Source organism: Hippoglossus stenolepis, chromosome 15, assembly GCF_022539355.2.
Source record: "Hippoglossus stenolepis isolate QCI-W04-F060 chromosome 15, HSTE1.2, whole genome shotgun sequence".
NCBI classification, from domain to species: domain Eukaryota; kingdom Metazoa; phylum Chordata; class Actinopteri; order Pleuronectiformes; family Pleuronectidae; genus Hippoglossus; species Hippoglossus stenolepis.
Window position 1 is genome coordinate 7,367,683 of NC_061497.1, and position 26,651 is coordinate 7,394,333.

General features: G+C 41.3%; 1 protein-coding gene across 2 annotated transcripts in view; it reads left to right on the forward strand.

The window, feature by feature from the left end:
* The first annotated feature begins 9,708 nt into the window (after positions 1-9,708).
* The window catches only part of gabrb4 (gamma-aminobutyric acid type A receptor subunit beta4), a 60,404-nt gene continuing 43,461 nt past the window's right edge, over positions 9,709-26,651 (forward strand). For both annotated transcript variants that reach the window (XM_035179588.2, XM_035179589.2), the window contains exons 1-2: positions 9,709-10,785; positions 12,589-12,683. In XM_035179588.2, coding sequence (XP_035035479.1) covers positions 10,706-10,785; positions 12,589-12,683 — 175 coding nt within the window. In that variant the 5' untranslated portion in view covers positions 9,709-10,705. The remainder of the gene's footprint in view (positions 10,786-12,588; positions 12,684-26,651) is intronic.

Sequence of the window (26,651 nt, forward strand, 5' to 3'; positions counted from 1 at the left end):
AAATAGAAAAAGTGATTAAATGTGTTGACGTTCAACTGCTACCAGCAACCTTTGAGATGGAATATTTTCATGCGCATTCCTGAATGTACTGGCTCGGATTGTGAATCAATCAATAAACCTTAAATATCGATATAACAGCTTAAACCATTCCATTTGTTCTTATTGGCTCTCCTGCATGACGTACACTTCAGTGGTGATTGGAGTATATGACCTGTGAATATTCTTTTTTTCTACTTCCTCACTTGGAGATAAAAAAAGTGCCCTGTTACGAGTGTGGGATGGATCATTTCATCTCACAGGGTTTCTGCAGGGCTCTTAACATTTTAAAAGTCTCTAATTTAATGCTTTATGCCTTAAAAAGTCTTAAATATGATTCAAATATTATGCAGTAGGTCTTAAATGCTTTTATGTAGGTCTTAATTATAACATTCATTTAATGCAACTTCTATCAGGCTTTAAAAATTGTTTTCTTTTTTAAGATAAATGTTTTGGCGGCATGTATAATTTGCAATGTCTCTGTGTTGTAGTTCTTTTTCAACATATTAATAACACGTTGTATTAAAACTACAATCAAGACCAACGTGGAACTGATAACAGATACAAATAATATTTTTGTTGGAAAACAAATGCATTGTCTGTGATACTTTCAGTGACCTTTTCATGTATTAGAAAAACATATACCAAAAAAATGAATATTGTCATTATGCTAACAGAAAACGTTATCCTGTTTCCTACACAACATTTTTATTGTTGCCTTTTATTTATATAGCTGTGCCGAAACATTTTTATGAGACAAAAAATGTTGCAAAACACTCACAACATAATATATACAGTGCGATCCAGAAGTCTGAGAAAGGGATCCTGGTATATTTTGTAGATTTCTCTCAAATACAAGATTGAGTTTCCGCACACTGTCAGCGCTGATTGTATTAGAGACATGACATTCTGGTCACAGACCTCCGAATTTGATTTCTTGGAAATATTAATAATTTAGACTGAAGGCCTAAGAAATGTGCCTTTAATGTCTCATGTCTGCATGTCACTATAAAAGCTTGCCGTGTAACATCTAGCTATAAAAAATGATGGTGTCCATCCATAGCTCATTTAGCAAATCAGATAATATCTTTACCTGCCTGACAAAGTCACAGAGCCCCCCACTAATTTGCGTTATGACTTACTTCTCTGTGCCCGTGTGATGAGCTATGATAGTCACCTAATCTTGTAACTCCTGGCAGCTGTGAGCTATCTGGTCAATTAAAAATTCCCAGTGGAGAATTGGATCCCAAAAGGAATTGCTAAAAAAATGATTATCCAGTTATGATCTGCTTTCAGCTGTGTAATTACACTTGACCACAGTTCGTCCTGCTGTGCGGCGAGGGGATTGGCGAAGTCCGTCTCTTTTTAATTAGCCCGGGTGAGCGTGGCTGGAAAACTTAACACAATAGGCTGATGCACACGTCTGAGCTGAAATTATGAACTGACGGATCCTGCGTGAGCCGCGACCTGTGACATTTTCCGACTAATTATAGCCGAGGTTTGTTGATTCCTGAAAATAGCTCAGATTCATTTTTGTCGAGTGCATGTGAACACTCGGTGTCATTGTGTTTGTCTGTGGCCGTTTGATTTCATGCTCATGTTTAGTTTTTATTCTCATCTTATCAAATGCAATATCACAGACAGAAGAAGCATCACTCTGATCCTTTCAAAGCAAATTCCCTTTCCTGTAGAGAAATTTAACACAGTGCAGTGACACTGCAACACGAAAAAAACGAAAATCCCTCGAAAGATCTTGATTATCTCACACCTGCACAACAGAATCGCTTTTAACACAAAGCACGGAGATTATTGTTGGTACAATATCGTGCAGTTGTCTAAAAAATCGGAGCGTGCTACACACTCAACATCCAGCGCAATGGACAGGACACATGCTGATGGAATATGGTTCAGTTCCTGGGAGAGCTCCCTGCTCTTGTTTCTGATTGGAGGAGGAAAAAAGAAAACAACAAGCTTGAGTGCATGACAGCCTTTTAGTCCAACATGGAGAGAAAGCACCACGTACCGTAGTTTCCTGCAAGTCACGAGACGTGCTTAACTGTGTTTTTTTAATGTCTCTGCTTGTCCCTGTTTATCTCCTCTTGTTTGTTTGTTTACCGAACACCCCTCGCTCGGCGCCCGCTGCCCCTACAGTTCCTTGCATCACCGTGCCGGCGCCTCTGTATGGACTTTAAAAGCTTTTTCAATGCATCTCAAAATATTTATGAATCTAAATACAGTTATTTTGCTCCGGCAACTGAGTGCAGGCAGTGAATGCAGCAGAAACCAACCTATAGACTCATATTTGCAGACTCAAGCATAAAGCAGTGAGAGTGTGAGACTATTGACTTGCTATTGGGAGGACGGCTAGTGGCGCTGAAAGTCTGAATGTTTTTGTGCCGAGATGGATTGGGTTATCCCGCCAGTGCTGCATCACCTGTTTTGAAACAAAGCAACAAATGATTATTGCATGTTGTGTGTGTGTGTGTGTGGTGTGTGTGTGTGTGTGTGTGTGTGTGTGTGTGTGTGTGTGTGTGTGTGTGTGTGTGTGTGTGTGTGTGTGTGTGTGTGTGCAACCAAGCATGGTTTTGTGTATTTGTACATATCTGTATTTGAGAGTGTAAGCTGCATCACGTCCCTTAATCTATTCCTTCTTTTTCAGCTCAACCGTAAGGCACATTGCCTAAGGTCTGTATCATATTGTGAATTAATTATTCTCTGCTGGAAATTGTGTTAGAGCGTGTGTCTATTTTTGTGTGTGTATATTCATGTCTGTGTGTGTGTGGGGGTATTTTGTTATTCCAAAGCAAATGACAGAGCAGAGTATTATTTCCCGTCCAACACATGCAGACCATATATATTTTTTGAATGCAATAACTCCGTAGTGATTTCAAATGCATCTCCAATGCCAATCACAATTTGAGAGACGGAGAGAGAAAGAGAGAGAGAGAGAGGGAGAGACCATGAGAGAGAGAGAGAGGGGAGGAGGAGGACATGGGGTGAAGGAGCAAGGTGGCCACTCCTCACTCTTTGTGGCTCTGTGCTTGTTAAAAAAAAAAAAAAAAAAATCTTAAATGCAGCTATGTGGACTGGAAAGCCTCTGCTCACTGAATTTTAAAATACCTTTGGCACCATTGTTTTTTTTTCCTGTGTGTATACAAGCTGCAAGCAGTCACGCAGCTGTTTCCATGGCAATATCTATCTGTGTGAGGAATTCATTAACCCTTTCTCGTAGGAGTTCCGTGTAGAAATCCCACGTAGAATACAGATAGGAAAAGAGGAAGGGATGCTACGGTGCTATTTTTGACAAGATGCTACTATTTATGAAACAATACACGTTCTCTGATGCATACTGGGGAATCTGTGTTTGTGTTTTGGTGTTGACATCCATTGTCTGTATTCTCAAGGCAACCGGGCTGTGGCATCGGGCTCTGACATTTCAATGTAAGGAAAACTGAATTGAGGACGCTGAATGCAAATAAGGGCATCACACGAGTCACCCCATTGCCAGAGGAACTACAGAATGACCAAATGGAGCCTCTGCCTCACAGCCTCAAGTCGTGATATGATAAATCAACGGCGCGCTCAAATCAAGCATAAATGAAAAATAAAATACGCCAAAAGCAAAGAGGAATATATGACACACGTGCAGACAGGATGCACTTACACACTTACATGCACTCACTCCCAAGAGGGAGGAAGAGGTAATGCTGTTACTAAGTGAAGACTTGGCTGGACGACATACGCACACAGATGTGCTGTTTTGATATTGATAAACCATTGGTAAGATTAACCTCATGCCAGACCTTTACAAACGCCTAATTATTCATTTGGATTGTATCAATAAAAGGCCACGGGGAGGGGGCTGGTTAAATATGCACCACGCCAAATGTCCCATACATGAAACGCACCGAGAGCTGAAGAGGGACACGGGTGAGGTAAGGGCCAGAATTACAGATTCAAATTAGTGTTTGTCCTTCATCAGTAGCGAACCTATTTAGCATTAAGTGTTGCGCTTCATCCATGTTAATTCCAGAGGCGGCAAGCCATGTGCCATGTTTGTGAGCATTTCTCTGGTGGGGAGGACGAGTGTTTCAGGTCAGTTGGTCGTGCGTTTGCCTGCTGGGTGTCACAGCTAGTTTTCTAAGCACCTTGAGGGAGGAACAGGCAAGACTCTGTGTTAAGTTACTCGCTGTATATAGACTCTGTATAGGACCTTACAGTGACCACCCACTTTAAGAACAGGTCTGGTTCCAGGAGTAAATTTCCCATTTATTTGCTCCATTGACATTTCAGAAAATCCTTATGAAAAGAGTTTTAAAACATGGAACCAGGACGCCCAGTCACGAGATGAATTGTGACCATAAAACAGTTGATTCAGAGCAAAGAAAACTAACAAAATTGAGAAAGAAAAAGTCACCATGCTGGGGGTCCAAAGCCAATCCAAGACATTACTATTACACCTGGGGATTGTGGGTAGTATAGTACTTCTCCTTGACATTGTGAATAAAACATGTTTCTCTTAAACCATAGTTGATATCATTCAGACTTGTGGCTTTTAGAACATGGTTCCACAATCTCGCAGCTTGTTGTAAGTCTACCTCGGGTTGGTTATTACGTTACAGCTGATAATCAAAATCTCTATTTAGAAAATGTTTTTTAAAAAAAGTGTACTTTTCAAGCTCTATTACAGATAATTGCACAAAAAAAACTAAGAATAATTTCACCAAGGGTAAAGTGACATATCTCATTGCTCAGGCTGATTATTCTGATCCCCTGTGGATAAGCACCTCATGTCGACGTTATCGATCTTTATAAAATATATATACCATTTCCCCTGATTTCCACCAAGGGCCATGGTTTTTCTTGTTTATGGCCAGCCAGCACGTGTTCATTAATTTTCCATTATACTTGAACAACCAAGCATGAACTTGCAGCAGTAAATGTTGAAGTCGAATGTCTTTCATTTTTATGACAATGTTAAATAATCATGAATGCATGTCCAGTCTGATGTCATAAATCGAAAAAGGGATTTCCATCTGCCCTCCTGTGGCATATATACTTGACCGCATACAGTATTAGGATCAATAGTGGATATAATTCATGTGCTACATCGTTCTGGCTTGTTTACATTGTTATTTCCCCTGCAGAAACCTGAGGTGAAGCAAAGTGGCGGCATCCGCCTGCACTCCCCTCATGTCTTGTGTGCCATCTGTGGCTTTGAGTAGAAACAGCGCTCCTCACAAGTATGTGGAACAAGCCTCGACGAGCAACACGTTGCACTTTGATTGGGCTTGCTGCGGTAGCATAGCAACAATTGCCTGGTAGCCTGCGTCGAGGTGGTGCTTCAGATCCGTGTGTTTTCAAAGCCTCCAATCTCATCACTGCGGTGAGTGAGTGGCGTAATGTGCATTGAAGTTGAACCTTCATTTTCTCAAAGCTCGTCGGCTGCTCTGTCACACAGTGGGGAAGTGAGCTCTCAGGCGGTGCTGCTTTGACCTGCCAGTGTGATCACATTGTAAGATACCACGCTGAACAGTGGATAACCATGCCACTAAGTCCCACAGTACATACATGCTCCATACATATATACACCTGCTCTCAAAACTGGTCAATGCCAGTGGTGGCCAGTAATGAAGTACAAATAATTTGTTACTGTTCAGGTATCTGTACTTGAGTATTTATTTCTTATCTGTACTTTCTACTCCTGACACTTTCAAAACGTTTATTACTTTTGCTTTAAGGCTTTTGAAGGAAGTTAACCTTTTTTTTTTCTTTCTCATCATTGTGAGTTGTATCAAGAAGAAAGAGACAAGAGAAGGAGACTAAACAGTCGTTAAATGGCGCAGCGCATGTGTCACAAATCTTTTCCAGCTTTAACCCCTGTTTTAAGTAAATTGTTAATTTAAGTTAAATTGTGTTTGAACTTTATTAATGTGACATGACTCCTGAGTTTTTAAGGCTTTTACAAGTCAGTCTGAATGAATCCACGAGTCTGATGGCAGATTATGCGCCTCACTGCCTCTGTTTTGGTTTCTTCTGTGATATTTTTTTAATTATTAATCATTATTTCTTCCAGCTATCTTCATCGACTTCCAGGAGAAGACGTTTACCTATTAATTGAATCCTGCATCCGAAGGAGTGGGGCAGTCTTGCCGTAGAAGCAGCATGCCAGAGGCCCTGAATGGTTTACATTGTATTGGTGAGGTCACCCACTCCTCCCACCTAGTCTGAGTCTGTATAAGTAAAAAAGGAAATACAGTAAGAGACAGAGATCAGACATGAATCAGGCCAACATTTCCATCACGGCCTCTCCAGGGAGTTCTCTCCACAAACTGTGAGACAGTGGTGAAACCGATGTGAGCAAACTGAACTAGTAAAGAAGAGCAACCTTTCCCAGTGGGACTGACCAAACGTGAACTTAAACTGTCACCTCACCTCCTTGTTTCAGACCACGCTGCTGTAAATGAAACTGAACGTCTTCATGAGAAGCCTTGATAGTCTTCTCTAATCAGAGGGAGCGCATGAAATCCCACAGCACGTTAATGTTAAGTGAACGCTCATTAAGTCAACATCCCCCTTTTTAAAAACAAAAAAACACATACTGTAAATTCACTTAAGTTAGAGATTGACAGTGAAGTTACATGAAAAAAAGGATAAAAAAGGTTGAAAAATCTCAGTTAAATCTGTTAAACGTGTCATCTGTTACCTCGAGCCGAGGGGTATTTGACAGATATGAACAGCAAGAGAGTGACTGGAAGGCACCAATGCATTAACCATGTGATACTATTTATATCAGAGGAGCAAGGGTGACCCAGTAACTCACATGTGTTATGCAACATATGAATGGAGCAAAAAAAAAAAGAAAAGAGCATGGTACATGTACATCTCTGGGGCTTGGATCTCCTTGTCATAGATGCCAATTAGATTTAATTGCAGTAATCAGGGAATCCTGTGAATGGGAACAGTATTGCGAGTGCATCCAACCATATAGAGGAAACTGGAGACAGAGCGTGCCCAGGATCATCGTACCATGCTATCAAACAGGTTGCAACTCCATAATACATATGGAGACTGTGTGACTCTCACCAACATTACCTATGGGAGATGAACAGCTTTCAAAGAATACATTCATGGACCGGTCTGTTTTTTTTTCCAGCCTGCACACACTTACTTTTGCCTCGTCACCAACACCGGGATAGACTGATTAGAAAATAAGAACACATTAAAACACCAGTATGTAGGATTTAGTGACATCTAAAGTTGCAGATGGCAACCAACTGAATACCTCCTTCCTTTCCAAGCGTGCAGGAGAACCTACAGCAGCCTTCAGGTTATGGAAGGCTTAGGATAAAAGGCCCTCTCAAGAGCCAGTTTTTAGTTTTTCCCTTGTGGGCACCTGTAGAAACATGGCCGTGCAACATGGTGGACTACATGAAACAGGGTATGCTTCCTATGTAGCAAAGAAGGGCTCATTTTAACAAAAACGCTGAATGATTCTTAATTTCAGATGATTCATGAAAATGAGTATTCTATTTCATTCATTCCAATAGATCCCACAGAAATCCTACACGTTGGTCCTTTAAGTCAGTTTATTCTCAGATCACCCGATGGATAATTTGCATTTAAATCCCTGAATCACAGATGTACCCCATCTGTATCGGTATCCACCGTCTGGGAAATTCTGCGCCATGAAAACCATTCAGATGTCAGTAAGGTCACACACCTGTAGGCTGTCAAGTTTATGCCAAAATCATGGTAACCATAACAACTGGTGTGTCATGGTTAGCCAGCATCCCAGAACTGCTGAATTAACATTACTTTATTAAGTAATGTTATGTTAATATTTTCACTTTACCTTTTTTAGTGGACCAGGTTGAGTAGTACTGAACATGTCTTGTAGTGGGGTAATGTTTCATGATACTTTAATTACACTGTAGGTATGTTATATTTCACAGTGAAGGCAACTTTTGTCTTAAGTGAAAAGAAGACTGTTTGTAAAAACTGACATAATGCTTTGTAATGCAATCATGTTGTCCCATGTATCTGGAAAAATACACCTTAATAATCCTTAGTACTAAGAAACGGCTCTTTTTATTGTCAACTATTTTTCATTTTTATAGTAGAAAAGGATTAAACAAAAACATTTTGAAAATGATATCATCAAAAGTTAAAGACCAAGACAGTTCTTTCGTGTTCACTTCGAACTTTGGAAGCCAAGTGGACTTTCTTTTCTTTCTTTTTTTTTTCCATTTCTTTTCTCAAACTACCGTTTCCAAGGTCAGAAATAAACTCTCGCACTCAAATTGATGATTTAGTTCCTAAAACTTTTTCACACATTTAAAATCATCAGCCATTCAAATATAGGGGTCGTATAACCGTTCCCTCCTGTGATGCAACAAGTATAAAGTGTGTGGGCCTGTCTGACTGTTACAGGTCATGTGATGTTAAGTGCTCACCCTTGGGTGCCAGGTCACGGTTAGTCCTGGTGTTGCCCTTTGACGGACAGCAGGTGACCGCAATTATTGCACAAAAAAAAAAAGCAGTGTTAATAGGGTCATGAGCCACGTTTCGCCCCAAGCCACAACACAATAATATGATTAATCTCCTTTTTTGTGTGATATTGACATTAAGGTGACACCAAAAAAAAACAGAGATGTGTTTTTTTGCTGTTTTGCCATTTCCTAGTTTTGTTAGGTGCTGTGACATTACCTCTATGGGAGGGACACGCTGAATTCTTATTTCTGGGTTTATATGGAGGGCAGCAGAGAATATCCTATAGCAACAAATGTCTGCTGGGCTCAACATAAAGTGAGGCTATAGACTGATTGACTCGGTGGTGTGTCACAGCGCTTGTGGCCCTGACAATGATGGTGATGATGATGATAAGGAGGATGAGGAGGAGGAGAACAATGATGATGAAGCAGAAAGTAGAGAGCGTGATGCCCCCTGACAGGCCACATTTCTTCTTTTTTTTAACACTTCTTATTGTAAAGCCATCATAGCAGAAATGGTTGTGTGGTGCCTTGGCTGCATGTCTGCTTTTGTCCCACTGACACCATGGCGGTGACAGCATCGGGTCTACTCCTTTAAATGAGCCTTTGCGCATAGCCTTCGAATCACCACAACTGCATCAGTGCTGGCTGGGGTTGCTTAGCAACTGGACAGCACAGAGATCCCTGAAGAAAACCTCCTCCTCTGTATAAAACACAGGGCTCGTGTGATTCTTGAATTGTGTGACGTGCGGGTGTTTGCAATATTCCAGTAAGGATGCTTATGGTTTACAACGAAAAGCAATCAAATATGTGTTTACACTTTATTTTTCGACATTTGAATGGATAAAATATTGTGCGTAAAATGCGTGCGTAAAAAAGATGTGCCAAAGTGGATGAAAACGCACCGACACACACTCGCAGCATGCTAATGTGTGTGTTCATGGAGAATAGACAGACAATTGAGCGCATGGACAGGCTGTCGCTAAGGAATTCACCTTAGGTGTCCCCCCCCCCCACCACCACTACCCCGTCTCCCCCAAAACTGAACATCAGCCTATTTCAATTCCCACTAACAATCAGGAAGGGGGGGAAAAAAAACAGGAGGAGGAGGAGAGAAATAGAGAGAGAGATTCCCCCGATCATGTCTCTTTGGACAATGTTCGGAGCAGCGGAGGAGCGGACAGCATTAAACGCCCTTTAGATGCCGGACAGCGCATGCAGGCGCGTGGACCCCTCCAGACGGGCTTAGCATCTCTGATATGAAACCTGTGATACATGCGTCCTGCGTATCAGAGGGGGCCATCCATATTTCTTTGGCATCTCATTTTTTTTCCTCTCTCTCCACCAGAGGAGTGATATAGCCTGCGCTGACGTCTGCATCAGATATTACCCAGTGCTTTTTCAATGTGCATTTTCCCCTCAGTGACTTTGCGCTGATCTACATCATCATCATCAGCAGCAGCGGCAGCAAGCAAGCAAGCAGCAGCATCGGTGGAGGTGGGGGGAGAAGAAGAGGAAAACAAAGGAAGAAGGGAATGAAGATTTCATTTTTCTTTTTTTTTTAAACCCACCGCTCCCCTTCTTCTTCTTCTTCTTCAGCCGACCAGCGTTCCCAGTTCAAACACGTATCTGTGAACGGCATCACGTTGTGGAACAGACTGGCGCCGCGGCACCGCTGGAACCATGCCTCTCCTGCAGATTTGGACCGGCAAATTTCACCCGCCGATCTGATCCACCGGGAGGCTGCTGCTCACTCACTCATTCATGCTTGTGTTTTCTTTTTCAAAGGAGAGAGACGACTTGTCATCACTTTTTAAAACTATTGTGCGAGCTGCTTTTTTCCCCCTCTCTGAGCAAGATGTCTGATCTTCTGGTGTTGGTCGAGGGGCTCTGTGACCTGCACGGATTTCCATAGCTGGGGAAAAAACAGCGGGGGAACAGTTTACCAGAATATTTCTTTTTTTTCTTTTATAACAAAATAAAACAAATAAATCAAGAAGCTTATTTCAATGAAGACACCGCATGCGTATAGATGTAGGGTAGTTGGACATTTTTTTAAATAGGCAATTATCCTTTTTTTTTTTTTTTGATTGCCAGTTTTTACTTTGGGGGCATTTTCTGGGAGGAACCACGGGACTGGTTGGATTATAGAAACTATATCTGAAGGATTAGTGGAGATGTTGGGTCGTCAAGAAGATCAATTATGTGGAATTTTCTCTGCTCTGGCGGCTTTGTCCTTCGTTTGCTTTGTTCAAAGGTAAGAAAACGTCGCTGGGAGGAGAAATGGAGAAAAACCTGTCACACCAATAGACGCGATTAGCGCTCAATAAGGGGCTGAGATCGGGCAAATCGCATTAACGGGGTACCCGGGCCTTCTTATTAGGGGCATCACTGCCGATATATGCCCCATTAGACCGAGCTGTGGCGCGCGCGAGCGTAAAAACATGCGCGTGCACGGCATCGAGCCCTATTGTGAATCGTAACCTACTCCCGATATCAAAATGCATGCATGTGGTGGTCAGTGAGATCCTGCTTAAAAGGCAGCCCCCAGACAGGCGACATGACGAGGGGACTGAATCAATCATTCGATTATCGATTGATGAAGCAGCGATGTACGGCTGCACGGTGCTGGAGCCAACCCACATATGTTCCCTCACGTGTAAACGCACAGTAATAATCGTATCTGTGTAATCATCTCGACTGCCCACTCTATAGATTAACCAAATAAAATGATCAAAATCAAAAAATCCCCCCAGCATGCCACCACCATCATCATCATCATCATCATCATCATCATCATCATCATCTATCATCATCAGACAGCCTGGGTATCAACATGTAACCTTTTCTCTAAATAAGCTCTCCCCCCCCCTACGGGCCCCCTGTGATGTTTACAGTGTGATTTACTGCACGAGCCTTTGTGATCATCATCACAGTCACAATCTCCTGATCAATCCCTTTTATTGTTTGCCTGATGAAGCCACTGATAACCGTATGAATGCCCCGGTGGCCTGCTCATCCCCGCCTGCAGTAACCTACGGCGTCAGTGATGAGATTTAAGTGCTCGCCGAGGACTGGGTCGCACTCTTTTTTTTTTTTTTGACATTTCGAACCCATTATCATACTACCCCCTTCCCCAATAACAGATTCAAAGAGGGAGGGGGGTGTAATCTGGTGATGTGTTCCAGGTGTCAGTGGTGTTCTCTCGTAATGATGCTCTCAGGTGTCAGGCCCACACGTCCTGGCGCTGGCCAGCCTGATGAACAGCTGCACGGCCTGTGAGCTAATTGAACAGTGCTTTCCCTGGCGGAGCCGAGGGCTAGTGCTCCTATCAGGGGAGCAATTTTAACCCACCTCTTCCCCCTTACTCTCCTCCGACACCCTCCCTGTAACAAGGAACCTCAGCTGTGGAGCTGCAGCCGGTCAGGTGACGCAGGTCATGGCACCGATGTTATAGGCGTCAGTCAGACTATTGAGGGCTTTACGCTCCCCCTGGGGATAGTCTGTCTCCACGCTCAGACCGGCGAGGCCTCCGCTGTGACCCTGAGCTTATTTCAATATATGCACGTGTCAGGGGCGACATCCATAATAAGCTGGACAGGTGTATTATCATTACACCTCCTCGATTGATTATCTGGATGCACTGTAGGTGGGGCCACGGGGAAATGTATATTTTTAAACCTTTTTCATGGCAACACAAGAGTCAGTGTGCTTTTAAAAGGATGTCCAATACGAACTAAAAATGTGCTATCGTTGTCAAGTGGGGAAAAAAACATAGAGTGCAAGATTAAAACTGAAGTTGACAAAGGCTGAGAGTGAGAGATGTCAAATTGGTGCAAGCTTTGACAAAACGGCTTGTTTTACGTGAACTGGAAAGCGTGGAGGCACATGTCCTCTTCCCCTTTGTCTAAGCCTCGCCATGTTGATGTAAGGGCTTCCTCTGCAATGTGCCATACTACTGTTTTTTTCAGGCATTAATCATTACAGTAGGTGTGCAGTAGAGAAAACAAAATGTCTATGTGTTTAAAATGGCTCTTACACTTGTGCTTTCTGCCCCCAGCTCCTCCACTGGAAGCACCGGAATGTCTCTGGCCAAGGCCACCGTGGACAAATTGCTGAAGGGATATGACATCCGTTTGAGGCCTGATTTTGGAGGTATGTGTTGTGAGCGCATCTGTTATTTTGAGGTGGGTGGGGGGGGGGGCTCGAGCGCTGTTGTCGAGGGTGTTTACAAGTCAAGGTTTGTTCACAACGATACAGTATTTATGAGTCACTCCCCCTGGAATCTGTCGAAGAGTTTTCCCGTGGAAAAATATTGGGAGTAGGTTTGAAGTTAGTGCTACCGGGTCCTTACCATGCGTCTTTTCACATGCCGGAGATGGCTGCTCCTCGAGAATCAGGAAGAGAAGAGCAGTCAAACATTCAAATCGGAGGCTGTGATTGTATTGATTTTTAGAAAAGGGAATGGATTTTTGCCCCATTAACTTTTATTGGAAATTGTGCATATTTTACATCCGCTCATTAGAATACTGGTATTTTGGTAATTGCAAAAAAAAAAAAAAGGAAGGCGTGGGGGAGACGTCATTAGTTTATGTCATCTGGGTTGATTGTTTTACTGACGCTAGTCAGTAGGGACCAATTAGGTGCTATATATATATATGCACTGGTCCGATTAGGCTTTTTAAAATGTTCAGTTTTTCAAATTTTCTCTAAAAAAGTAAATTTTACCAGCAACTGGGCATAATATTAGCCAAACAAAGACACCATGCTGTAATTTTTTCGTTGCTGTGCATGTTCGTTCTTACTGTCTCCTCTCACATACTTGATCAGATCTGGGCTCAAACATGAGATGTTGCGGTTTCCAATCAGTTCCGTTTTTTTAATTAGTTACCACTCCTTGTAACTTAGTTTTAGAGTTTGTTCTCAAAACCTCCGCGCGCTCACAAGCCCCTCGGCAGGCTTCTGGATGTTCTGCCAGTCAGAGAATAGTACACTTTATAGGAGGCCTCTTAAGGAGGCCTGAGCTAATATTACTTGTTACAGTCAGCGGCTCAGCTGACGCGCTGAATAACAAGCAGTTTAACATAAATAAAGACTTTTTTTGAATCTTGAATCATGCAAAGCTTCTCAAGAGATTTAATTGAAAATAATAGGTTCCGTTTAACCACAATACATATTAAGCAGAATAGAAATAGTAAAAATGTTTACGACATGGGTACTTACAGGGATACTGATGTAAAATCAAACATTGGGTAAAAAATTTAGTTTTATAACTGTACAACATATAGGATCAGTAAAAATAGGATAATTCCATTTTATAGTTTGGATTTACAGCATCTGAGGTTTGACCTGTGCAAGGCCACACAGTAATAACGTCATAACAGTGACTGACAACCCGAGTGACGGCTCTAATCCAGTACAGTACACAAGGTTGTACCTATTAATTTCAGCTCCAGCTTTATTGTGCCTGCTGTGCACGTGCGTTCAAAATCTTTGCACTCAGAAAAGCTTATGGCCACATATACAGTTGCTGCCTGGAAAAGAAGAACAAAGGAGGCTTTTCGCTACCGAGGCACGTTAACGGAGGGTGATGTTAATTTCACAAGAGTAAACACCAGAATAAAGTGTCGCCATTTAAATTTGCTCCTGCTGTTGTACTGCATGGCCAAAAAATCTACAGTATTTGAAAATATACCGACACGCTGAAAAACCCCATGCTGGCAAATTAACGATCCTCCCATTGTTTTGCCACGATTACATAAAATCTTAAAATTGCTCAATATGTGGTTTGAGAAACATTTGTTTCGATTGGATTAAATGTAAAGACTAGCAAAGAAAAAATTCAACTTATTGAGAATATAAACTGTGATGAATGGTTCATAGGGATGATGCAGCATGACTCACTTCCAAAATATCTGAATATGCTATGCAGCCGGGTTATGTGTTCACAGCCTGGACAACATTAAACAAAATCATGTTGTTATTACTTGTTGCATCAAGAACTTCACCCGTCTTTATTCTCACTGGCACTTCGCATTATCTCTGCTAACTAACACGGTATGTTTAAATATGAATTGTGCTGATTTAATTAATGTAGAAGTACATACATTTACACTGTGTAGACATAATCTGATCACTATTAAAACCGACAGATTTAAAGTAAATGTTGCTTATAAACCAGTATCTTTGTAAATCGTCTGCAGGCAGCAGCCTGTCAGTCCTGTGTCTTCACTATTCTTGATGAGGATGAGAGCAAGCATTGAAAAACATATAGCAGGTGCGCCTCCTCATATAACCTTCCACTGGTTGGATGCTCTGCCAAAAACAGATGCTCTGATGAAGGCTGATGTGTCAAAACATGTTAGCTTGACGTTTGCCATTGTAAAAAATATGTTGTGGTTGAGGTGACTTCGTCGTTCTGTGTTTTGGAGTGCTGCCATTCCCGAGTCGTTTCAAGATTCAGTGGGAGGAAATGAGAGCAAGCAGAGGAATGTCTTACGAGGTAGCGGTCCGGTGTATAGAAATCGATTGCGTGTGTCTGTTCTGTCTGTCTGATTGTCACAGCGATTACTTGGGTTGTTTTAATCCATTTTAGATTTAACTTGGTTAAATTGGTTGGGAGCAGGGTCAGGACCTGTGCTATCGATTCTCTTTCAAATCTGTCAAAGTTCAAGGTCACATCATGGGTTCAGAGCTTAAGTCTGATGCTAATGTGTAGTATACAATACAATGAAAGCACATATACATCCATACATTCATTCAGTTCCAGATTGTATTAATAAATAGTTACACATGTTCTTCAGTGACATTAAGCAACTTATAAGGTGTGAGTAATAAAGTGGGAGACTGGGGAATACAGGGAATTACCATATTTCCGATTCCTTCAAAGACATATGTGCTGGAATCATTGAGCAATGAGGCACATATGAGAATTTAAGAGCACATACAGTGTGGGAGTAGCATCTCTCTGAGTGCATCTATAGTTCACTGTGTTTCTGAAATGAGCTGTTTGTTTGCTGAAACAAGCCTAATGCTCAAACAGTGCTTTTGAACATTTCACATTGAAGACATTTCTATTTACAGACTTGTCAAATGGAGAGATATCAGCTTGTAAGACTCTGTCTTTTCAAAAAGTATGAAATATAACTCAAATGCAGAACAAACAAGTCAATGTTGCAACATAATTTTTCCCCCATTAATGTAGCTATATGTAGCCCCAAATTCTGCAACTGCAAAATTGTTTGTGTGTCTTTTTTATGTTTTGAATTGGGCCTTAATTTAGAAAACGGCATCCAAATAACTTTGAATAGAGAATGGACGGTGCTTATAATGTTGTTGTTTTTTTCAGTTTTATTGACTTCTCAAAGCGCTTTACACTCCAAATCACATTCACCCAGTCACAAACACACACACACACACACACACATTCATACAACGCTCCTATATAAATGCTCTTCATACACTGTCAGCACAGCGGTCAGGGGCAATTTGGGTTGAGTATCTTGCCTTTTACACTTTGGGATGCAGACTGGAGGATTTGGGGATCGAACCAATGACATTCCGGTTAGTGGATGACCCTATCCACTGTACATATAATAACGCAGTAAGAAACATACATCTTGCCCACAATTTATTAAAGTATGCATTAATTATATATATAAACTTGGGTAAAGGATGCCTAGATAGTATATATTTGTGAATATGGAGACAAGACAGAGAAAGACACAGAATCGTAAGTATCACATCTAACAACGAATGGGAAAAAAAACAAATCTTCTACCTGTATCACTTAAATTGCTGTAAATTGACTTATTTTATATCTGGTTCTTGATAAAAATTTGTATTAATATGTACAATGCTGTATAAGCCACTGTTGTGTAGCAGCCTTTGAATGCACCGGAGTGGGTAGAGCAAGTTTTATAGAGTGAGTGTCCCAGGCAGAGAGTAGCTGTGCTTTACCCTCAGGCCAGAGAGCTGTAGTCCATCATGCCTTGATATTTCCTACATCAGTCAGCTACTTCTGTCGTGACACAACTGCTGACGACCTTCAGCTCTCGAGATTCAACAAAGAGGGTTTTAATTTACCACAATGCTGGACTCTGACTGTGCTCCCATAACCGCCTGGCCAGCACCCCGCATTTGTCAGTGGTGTACACCAGTGGGAAAATCCTGTGGTTGAAATGGAATGGTGAGAAAAAGGTGGCCACTGATGTGTGGTGTCCTTACCACCTGTGTTTTGTAAAAAAAAATACAGAGAAACTTGTGGCTTTGTGAATTTTTTTTCTCCATTAATGCAACAGTAATGAATGGTGGATCTGTTTTTTCCTCTTCCTAGATTATAACCATGGGTTGAAACCTAGTAACAAGTTGCTCATGGTCAGTGAGCTGAATCATACACCACAACCCCCACATGACCTGAATGATGCATTACGTAAATTTAGATTCAGCAAGGTAACCAGAGCATTGCAAAACTGGTTAAGAGAGTATTTCTTTTTAGGTTAGTGCCAACGTTTGATTTGGCATAGTTTTTTTTATACTGGATGCCCTTTGTGATGCAACCCGGGTTTTTGGAAGACAGTGAGTGAACAATTCGACCGTAAATCACAAATCATATAATAGGCTACTCTGTACCTACAGTCATTTTTGATGTGGGAGTCATTCGATATGAAAAGTTTGAAATTTAAACTGATTCTACTGCTGTTTCTAATACTCAATTAAGTACCTCAAATGAAAGATGTGCTGTGATAGGAGGAAAGAAACCTACTGTCACATGCTTCCAATAATTTCAGTTGGCCTGTGCCGAGTGAAAGATAAAATCAGAGCAGTCAAAAGAGGCCACCTGTCTAAAGCCTCCTGTCTTTTTTTAGCTTGCATTTAATTTTAATGCATTATTTTACGGTAGTACTACCTACTTCACTTTGGGATGTAGGAGTACTACAGCCAATGTGAACTGTGAAGGGAATTTAAAGTAACGATGGTCTTCAAGTCAACTCAGATGCCCGTTAATTATGACGCCAACATGGAGATAGGCTATTACTGCAATGCTTCCCACTATGATGTCAATGCAGCTCTTTCAAAAAGGATGGCTGGCACGGAAAACCCATTAGGTCTGCCTCATGAACTCTGTCAGAAACTGAACATGGTTAGACGGCGGATAGAGAAGAATTGCATCCGGTTTTATGTGTCCTCTGTTGCCACAAAGATGGTCTGAAAGATGTAAGAGACCAGAATTGGTTGTGTCCCCCTTCCACCTGATCACAGATCGTGGATAAAATGCATGATAATCATCTGGGTACCTCTCTGATGAAAACCCTTGCCTGTCTGTTGGTCCGCGTCTGGTGGCCTGACATAGAAAAATAAAACAGTAGAATCCTGCTCTCAAACGCAAATCAAAGAAATTCTCCAGAACCACCTTCACATGCTTTGAAGGTGCTAAACTGCCTCTGGACTGAGCTATTCCTCATCCGTCCCTGGAATTGTAACTGTTCACACAAAGTGGTTTGATGGCCCCGTGACAACAAGCTATAACATGTCCGTATTTCATTACGTGCACATTGCTCCTTTTTACCATGCGCCTGATGTTTCAGAAATGAGCTCAAACAGTGACAGAGGGCGTAAGAAGGTGAAGGTCTTTCCAGGAGACCAGAGGCAGATAGTTCATGCTCATAAGAACTTTTATAAAAATCAACACTAATCATTTCAGCCTCCAGCATCTGCCAGGTTTTCTGTTACACTGGACATTCTACACTGGTCTCACCTGTAAATCTCCTGCTGTTGAGTTAACCATGTCTCATACCTCTTTGAAACCAACATTAGCGGGGAAATGTAGCTTATTCTAAAAACAAAGGTGATAGAATCCTTTACCATTGGCAGAAGAGGAGTTTTCCGTTCCCCCAATGATTCATGTTTGACGTCACAAACATGCCGGAAACCTTTGGGACTTTGGGAGTGGCATGCATCTTGCATGATAGGTAGGGGAAAGCTGTTAAACGCCCAAGACTCAATCTGCCAAAATACAGATGAAGGACAAATCAGCACCTTCACCAGGGTGGCTTGTTTCCATCACTGCTAATCGGAGCCGGAGCCAACAAAGAGCCATGTCTACTGCTGAGTCATTTGACTTGGGAGTGAATGGCGATTGTATCTATTCCCATTACAGACAAACGCTGGATGTTCGTTGGTGTTAGTTGGTTTTTTGGACCCTTGGAAAAGGGGCATTATTGTTAATTTATGTCTGGTGTTGGTTGGTGGCTCATTCTGTCACAACAGATTCTCACAGCACAACTTGTCATGTCCGGATAAATGGTCAGGTCCCCTTGGCGTCACCTTTCAACACTGGGTATCCATTTTGCATCATTTTTCAACATGCAGAGTCAATGTATTTTTGGAGTGCTACATTTATTAATGATAGCAGAGTTGTGAGGTTGGGGCGGATATACAAACCACACTGGTGTCCCACCAGAGACCAGGGTTTACATCCAGAGTTGTGTCTGTGGTCAGGCTTAGGCATGAAGAGCACTTGGTTAAGGTTTGGGAAAGATTGTGGTAAGTTTCAGCATAGATAAAGTACACTGTGACTTCAAAACCACAATGCTGCCACACCCCATGCCAGCAGACTCTGGGCTGCAATATGCCTGAAATGTCATCATTAATGTTTTTTCTCTGATATGCACATATATTACTTAAATAGGGCTTTTGTTTTCACATTAATAAAAAACAGAAATACCAGAACTAGAAATATGTATTTTCCATGATCTCACATAAACCAGGTTTGGCAGTATGTTACACAAACAAGTCCTCAACCTGCATAACCTTATAAGTTATATCTATTCTGGAGCCATATGATGAATTTGCACCAGCTCCTATCAGAGAATATTCAGATAGTTTAATCACTGATCAATCTCAAACCAGAAGTCTCACAGATTACGTTCTCTACTTCAAAATAACACAAAGGTACAAAAGTATGAGGTTTATTGACTAATATCTACTCAGAAGGGAGTATTTACGAGGATAACATAGGCAACATGCAAAATGAAATAAATGAACCATGGAACCATTTATAAAAAGCAGCTTGGGTTAGTACTTTTTTATGGTTAGGTGGCGTCATTGTTACAAGTCCTGTGGTCTTTAAACCCATTTATCCACCGAGGACAGTCTCATGACACAGGGAGAGGAATACACCACTTTGGTTTAGATGTGCATGTTTGTTCGGAGAATAACTCCCATTTCTCCGTAACATGTCCCTGGTACATACATGATGCTCTGCTGTATGATGAAGTAGCTCACATGAAAGTGATGACCCATTAAATGTATCTGGATACTTTTATTAGGTAGAGTAATGAAGTTTATGACTTGGCTAAATCAGTTTCACAAGATGCCCATTTAATTAATAATTATCCTCAATATATTTACAAATATCCCACTTACAAGCATCAACTTGTGTGATTATCAAGTAATTTAGTTTGAGACAGATGTGCTGCTTTGGCATAATCACACCCAACACCAAACCTATGCCACTTTAAGTATTATCTGTAACATAATATTTAAAATGATTGGTTGGATCCATTTTAAATGTATTCCTTTTATGTGATCTAGAAAGGGATTATTTACTTGCCTGTATATTCCCACCAGAGGGTTGGACTGAGCTGAGTAGGGTTGTGCTGTCGGTCTGGAAAAAGGGAAGGGTGGTCTGACACTACTTGTCTCACCTTTACTGATCTGTACACGCAAACTGCAGACATGTTGAATAGTGAATCACCAGTGTGCAGACTTGCTCAGAATTCTAGCCAAAGAAACTCACTGTGTTGAGCCGAGAAAAATCAGAAAACAAATGTGATGTCCAGTCAGTTGGAAGAGATAAAAGGACCCAGCTCAGCTCTCACCTCATTCACACATTTGTCCTTCTGGAGGACATATTTCAAATCAAGCTGTCATCATCACAGGAATAGGTTTTATGGTCTCAGCTTCCCCCATTAACAAAGCATGAAGGGTGACAGATCACAAATGCTGTGAACATGCCAGTCTCCCCGCTGAGCCCCCGAGTGCAGGGACCACAAACGTGTTAAAATCGGCTTGGTGCACACTCTGCACTGCAGATTGTTATGAATACATACAAAATAAATGTGCCGTGCTGGGAACTTTGTATGATACTTTTATGCAAGTAAGTACTACATGTTTGGTTGCTAGCATTACAAAATATGTGTAATAAGGGGTGGTAATGGAGAGAGTCGAGTTAAGTCCAGGGGGTAATCTGAGGCAAGCACTTCAAATTATGACTCTTGGATGAGCTTGTAGGGATAGAGAGAATCTTTTTTTTTAATAACCAACCCAGTGCATTGTATATTCTTGAATCAGACAAGGATTAATAGACAAGTGATTCACATGCAATGAAATATGTACAAAATTTGAGAAACTGTAGAGATGGAGATTTCCATTTCTGTAATTTTATAAGAATAATGTTGAAATACTGAGTTTTACTCCCTCTAGATCCAAAATCGTGAACCAATCTCATTTTGAATCTATGAAACCCTTTTGAATATACTTATGATAATTTGGTGCTGATGTGCCAAAATATTAAGCATTAGGTCTTTTGTGAAACATATTCAAATGTATAACTTAAAAAGACGCTCATTCCTCATTTTAAGGCAGGCGACAGGCTCATCTTTTGATGTTCCCCTTCTGAAATGACACGTCGCCTAAAATGACTTTTTACACGTTATATTACAACTTTATTCTCGTAATCTCAGTAAAAGTTTGAAAAAGCATAAAAAACTGTTTTTTGTTATGTAATTATTCTCCCAAGACAGATTGGAAGATTAAGTGGACTGAAGTGAATTACTAGTTATTAATATGCAGTCAATGATAATGTTCTATCCAGGAAGTTGTGTATATCAGTGTTTTCACACACTGCGGTAGCTGCATCTGTATTGGTCCGTTTCATGCTATTCAGCTTATTTGCAGTGGTTGTTGATTATCTCAGCATTTACTTTGTCTTTCTCTCCTTCCTACACTGCACATGGAGCATAATTTAGATTATCAGCACAAATACAGTTCTGTGATGCCTTCCTCAGCTACTCTCATTCCCTATTTTTTCCTTGTCTGATGCAATAAACAGTGATACGGGCTTAGTGTGTCTTAAATGGTATATTGTCAATTGTGCAGTGGGGAGAAAATTACTTTTGCCGAGCACGCTGTATATGTGCATAAACAGGACGGCAGAGAAACTGGAGAGCCTGGAAAGGTCTAACAGAAGGTGCTGCACTGGGTAAACTTCTGAAGTGTTGCCTATCGCTGTAGCTGGCCCTGCAGAAGTTAGAAACCCGTGTGACTGTTCAGAATTGCGCGTGATAATCTCAGTGATTATTTTGGATAACTTCAAATGAGGTGCATGTGGATACAGAGGATGTTTCTCTACGTGCTGTAATGATGAATGTTCACCTGGGTAACCTTTTTTTAGAGAAAGGACAGAGAAGAACACGTCCTTTCCCAGAACTGTAACGCCACAGCAATGTGACATTGCAGTTGTATGAGAATAAAACAAAAAAGATTGACGAGGTGAGTGTTAGAGTCCCTGATAGCTTTACTGGGGTTGATGGATAGATTCTTTTGTTTTCACCCCTATTATTTTGGTCACAAAAGTTTAATGTAAATATCCTCTATGTCTCTGAAGTCCGGTCTATTGTTAGTTGATCAAGACATCAGTTTTGGTTTAGGCAAAAAAAAAAGGCTCTTGGATAACCCAACTTCCCTCCTTCTGTTGCTGTCATGCTAGATTGTACCCAACAGTAAAACTTAACTATGGGTCATAATAAGCTGCTTGTACAGGCAGCCATTGAGCTCGTCTCCTTTAGAAATGTGTTGGTTTTGATGTCATTACACTGTCAAGATACTGTGTTTGATTGTTTAGCCCCAAAACAAAGACAAATTAAACATGGCACTTTCCCAAAATGAATTTGAATTTTATGTTAAGTGATTATGTGAGAAAAGAAAAGTAATTTACCTCCAGAAAATTCTGTTTAGGGGATTTACATTAATTGTGTGCGTTCCAATGAAGAACATAGGTTCCCACTGAGAAATAAACGGAAATCTGATATACCTACAATGACACTAGAGTGCATACCTCCACCAAGGTCCAATAGTCCCCTAATGAGACCACATTTAAATTCACTAAATTCATATTTTTATTCGGATCTGCACCAAATTGCACACACTCATATGTATCAGTTCCCTAAAAGTCAAGTTCCATCAATTATTCTTTGAGAAATCAAGGAAAATGTGCAATCTTGCTTACAAACAAACAAGCGGACACGGATGAAAACATAAATTCCTTTGTAAATAGGCAAGTATTAAAATGTCCATCTATATACGTTGGTAACCTCAGCTAATGTGCAGATAGTGGGGCAGGATGCTAAAAGTCATGGACCTCTGTCTTTCAAAGCCCAGTCATGGCCGGGCTGTGTATTTATCACAGTGAACTATGAAGTAATCTGTCGTGAGCCGTCGATGATTCCAACTGAAGGAGCGTTACTGTACATTTTGCTGTTTAACAATGCCAACCACTAAAAAAAGCCAAATCGGTGCCAGGACCACAGGAACGCAGGTCAGACTCTATCTGTACGGCAGCGTGTGGCCATAACTGTAATCACCTGATCTCATGGCTACCGGCTGCATTCACGTTCACCAGTCTGATGCAGCTCGGGTGCCAGTTCAGCCTGCAGCCATGTCATCAAAGAGTGGTCACCTGTCTCTGTCTGCTGTTTACACCGCCTGCGTTTAACTGATCTCATTTTCCATTGACCCAAATGAGTCCCAGCTGCAGCCTGATCTTGTTTGTAACGGAAAAGCAGTAAATGCAGCCGCGAAACTGCAGATCAGTTGCGGTGAGACCGGTGAGCAGAATAGATACTTAATTGACCGAATATGAACGAGTGGGGGAGCATGTGCTGCAAACGCGGTAGCCGCAGCACTTTATATCCAGTTTCCAATGTATTACACTGTATGTAACGCAAGTGTAATTGATCCTATAATATCATTTGTGTCCTGTGAGATAACTGAGACTCAATGCTGTGCACGCGCCGCTCGCGTGCAGCTGTTTGCGGGGCCCTCTTCCTTCGCGCGGCGCTTTTACCCTCTGTGAACATGCCTGCTGAGTGATGTGCGCAGGAGATCAGCTGCAGCCTGCGTTTGCCAGCCGCAGCTATTCGATGATATATGACAGCAGTTCTATCAGGACCGGTGGACACTTTTGCAATACGGAGGACAATCTCTTAGTCCCGTGTGCTGCCACATGTCAAATGGCGGGCTGCTTTGCATAGGGGCTGATAGTGCAGGCCATCGTAATTCAGTCTCAAAGTAATGCCCATTCAGCACAAGCAGGAGTGCGTTGTCAGAATCCCGGGATGGATGTTGGGGCATGTACAAGTGATATCTATCCTGATGAAGAGAGAACGCCCGGTGATTTATTACGGAGCAAACACAGGAAAAAATGCTCGAGCTGCGCGCTCCCCCCCCTCCTCCTTTCCCTTCACTTAGATTTTCTATTTGAATTAAATGAGGTGTGCATGTAGGCAGACAGAGGAGGGGGCAAGGGTGCTGAGAGATAGCATGCAGCAGAAGGGACATACTTCATCTTCCCATTCAAAGTGTTGTTTTCAGCAACTTTGAAATGAAGGGGAAAAATGCTGAGAGAATTGCAGCAGAATGCATCGCAGTGGACTGAAAAGCACAGAAACCCCAGGTCAGAGGCTGGTGAGGCATCCTGCACACGGGGCTTTTTTTCTTTTCTCCCCCCAATTTCTTCCCCTTCTCCTCTTAAAGATCCCCGGTGACTCACTTTTTGAACCTGCGGTGATTGATGGGAGGCGTGTCCTTGACAGGGCCGGGAGAGGCGGGCCAAGGGCAAAACGCAGTGGCTATCCAATTATTTCATATAGATAAACAAGGAAAGAAATGTCATTTACAGAATCAGGAGATAGATGCGGCCGCCCCTCGCTACCGGGAGGTGGGCTTGAAAGCCCGTCTCATTACCAAACACCAACAGTCAGCTACATGAAAACACGTTTCCACACAAAGATGATGTGAGCATCATATGGGGCCAAAGGAAAAAAACAAAAACAAGTTGGTATAGTGTAGATATTGTAATCAACAATATGAGACTAACAATAAAACTATAATATGTATTCTAGGCTTACGCTGTAGTTGTATGTTTAAAATCAGAGCTTTTTTATTAGTATTATTCACTATTTTATTATAGTAACTGATGTTGAATATTATGTGTTGCTATATCTACGACTGTACTGCTGTATACAATCAGATGTCTCGCCATTAACAACCTTTTTTTTATATTATGAAAAGGTGCTTTCAGTCATTTTAATACATGTGGAGTCATGTCTAAAATATACAGTAACGTTTTTGTGTTGTTTTTTTTTGCCTTGATAATTTAACCCAGTCTTTAACCCAGACGTAAAAATCTGTTCTGGAAGATATCCACAGATACCCATTCAAGTCAGACCAACGGTAGTGTCGATGTTCTAGTCAGCAGTTAAGTTACTCCTTGAGGACAGGTTACCATGACAACTGCACTTTGGCATCTGTATAAGCCGTGATACGATCACGATACTGCGCTCCGAGGTGATCTGGGTGAGAAAATAACCTGAAAACCATTTTGTGTTTTTATTACTTTCATGCAACTGTTTGCATCTTCGTTAAAGTACAATAACTTAATAACTAACTAATTCAATTACTTACCAGCTTAATAACTTAACTCAGTGCACAGTGTGTCAGTGCAGGAAATCAGTGGTGTTCAAGTCGAAGTGGTTTTAGTGGTAAAACTTCAGTCAAACTTTAGTTGTTTGATGTATAAGAGACCTTCCATTAATTATATTGTATAACCTTGTATTCCACATCTGACTGGAGAGAGCAAACAACAGGTTAGAAGAAAAAGCCCCTTCCTCCAGGATCCTGTGTTTTTTTTTCAAACCATCAGTTTTGGAGTTTCCGATCAGAGCTGCAGAACAACGCTGCCAAAATTCATGTGACTCGCAGGCTTGCAAACGTGTGGGCAAATCTCTGAAAAGTGGGTTGTTGTAAACTCAACTCTCAAATAACCTCCGCAATGTTTCTAAATACCTATTCGCCATTTCAAAACTCAAGTTTTGACATTTTAGAACATAGTTTTTTCATCGTACGTGCACCAAACAGATGCACTGAGAGAACAGTGACTAATTTAAAACACGAAAACTTGTCAGAGGAACACTATGAAAAGAGTTCTGAAGCTTTTATGAAGGAAAACTCAACGACCTTTTCTTTTCAGCCAAACAAAACAATTTGCAAGTCCTCAAAACTTAGTTTAAGTCATGCAAAACCTTTTTATTGAATTAAAACATTTAAATTTCAGAATATAACCTCATATTTATCTCAGAGTACGGGTCAGGAACGAACCTATTAAACTTTGGAGCAGATCTGCATCAGCAAAAATCCAGAATTCTTTATACTGTCTTTGATTTTATGAGATAAGGCCTTTTTCAACATTGTCATTGATTTCTCAGAGAATATGTGTGCATAGATCCTATGTATTGTGCACTTATTATCTATTCCCGGTAACCACTGTACATTGCATTAACAGATGGTCTAGATGTTAACTTACAACTTGCACAAAGCTTAACGTACTTATCCCAAGAAGTAAAGGAGGTGGCTGTCTTTAGTTGTTCTCTCATTGAGTTATGACTTTTAAACGTAGTGTGAAGTGGTTCATAATCAGATCGTCTCCAAATATTCAGACATTCAATCCTCTTTACAGTATACCTGTAGTGTATATTCATTTATGAACTGGAAGGTCTGCTGGACTTCCTTCATTTACAGCCTGCAAAGTGCTCATTTATACTGTCCGCTCTCCATTAAACGCTGACAAGTCCATGAAACAGATCCGTCCATTTTGTCTCCATGGTCTCAAACCTCTACAGTTCAAATACAGACGTCCGGATAACTCACGGATGTTTTCCTGTAGTAGCACAACACACCTCTATGTCTCTCCATCTCCGTCCTTCTTCTTTTGAGTCTTTTGAACCCACACTGTCACTGTTCTGTCTGATTCCACTTTTTTTTTTTTCTCATTGGCTCTGCGCG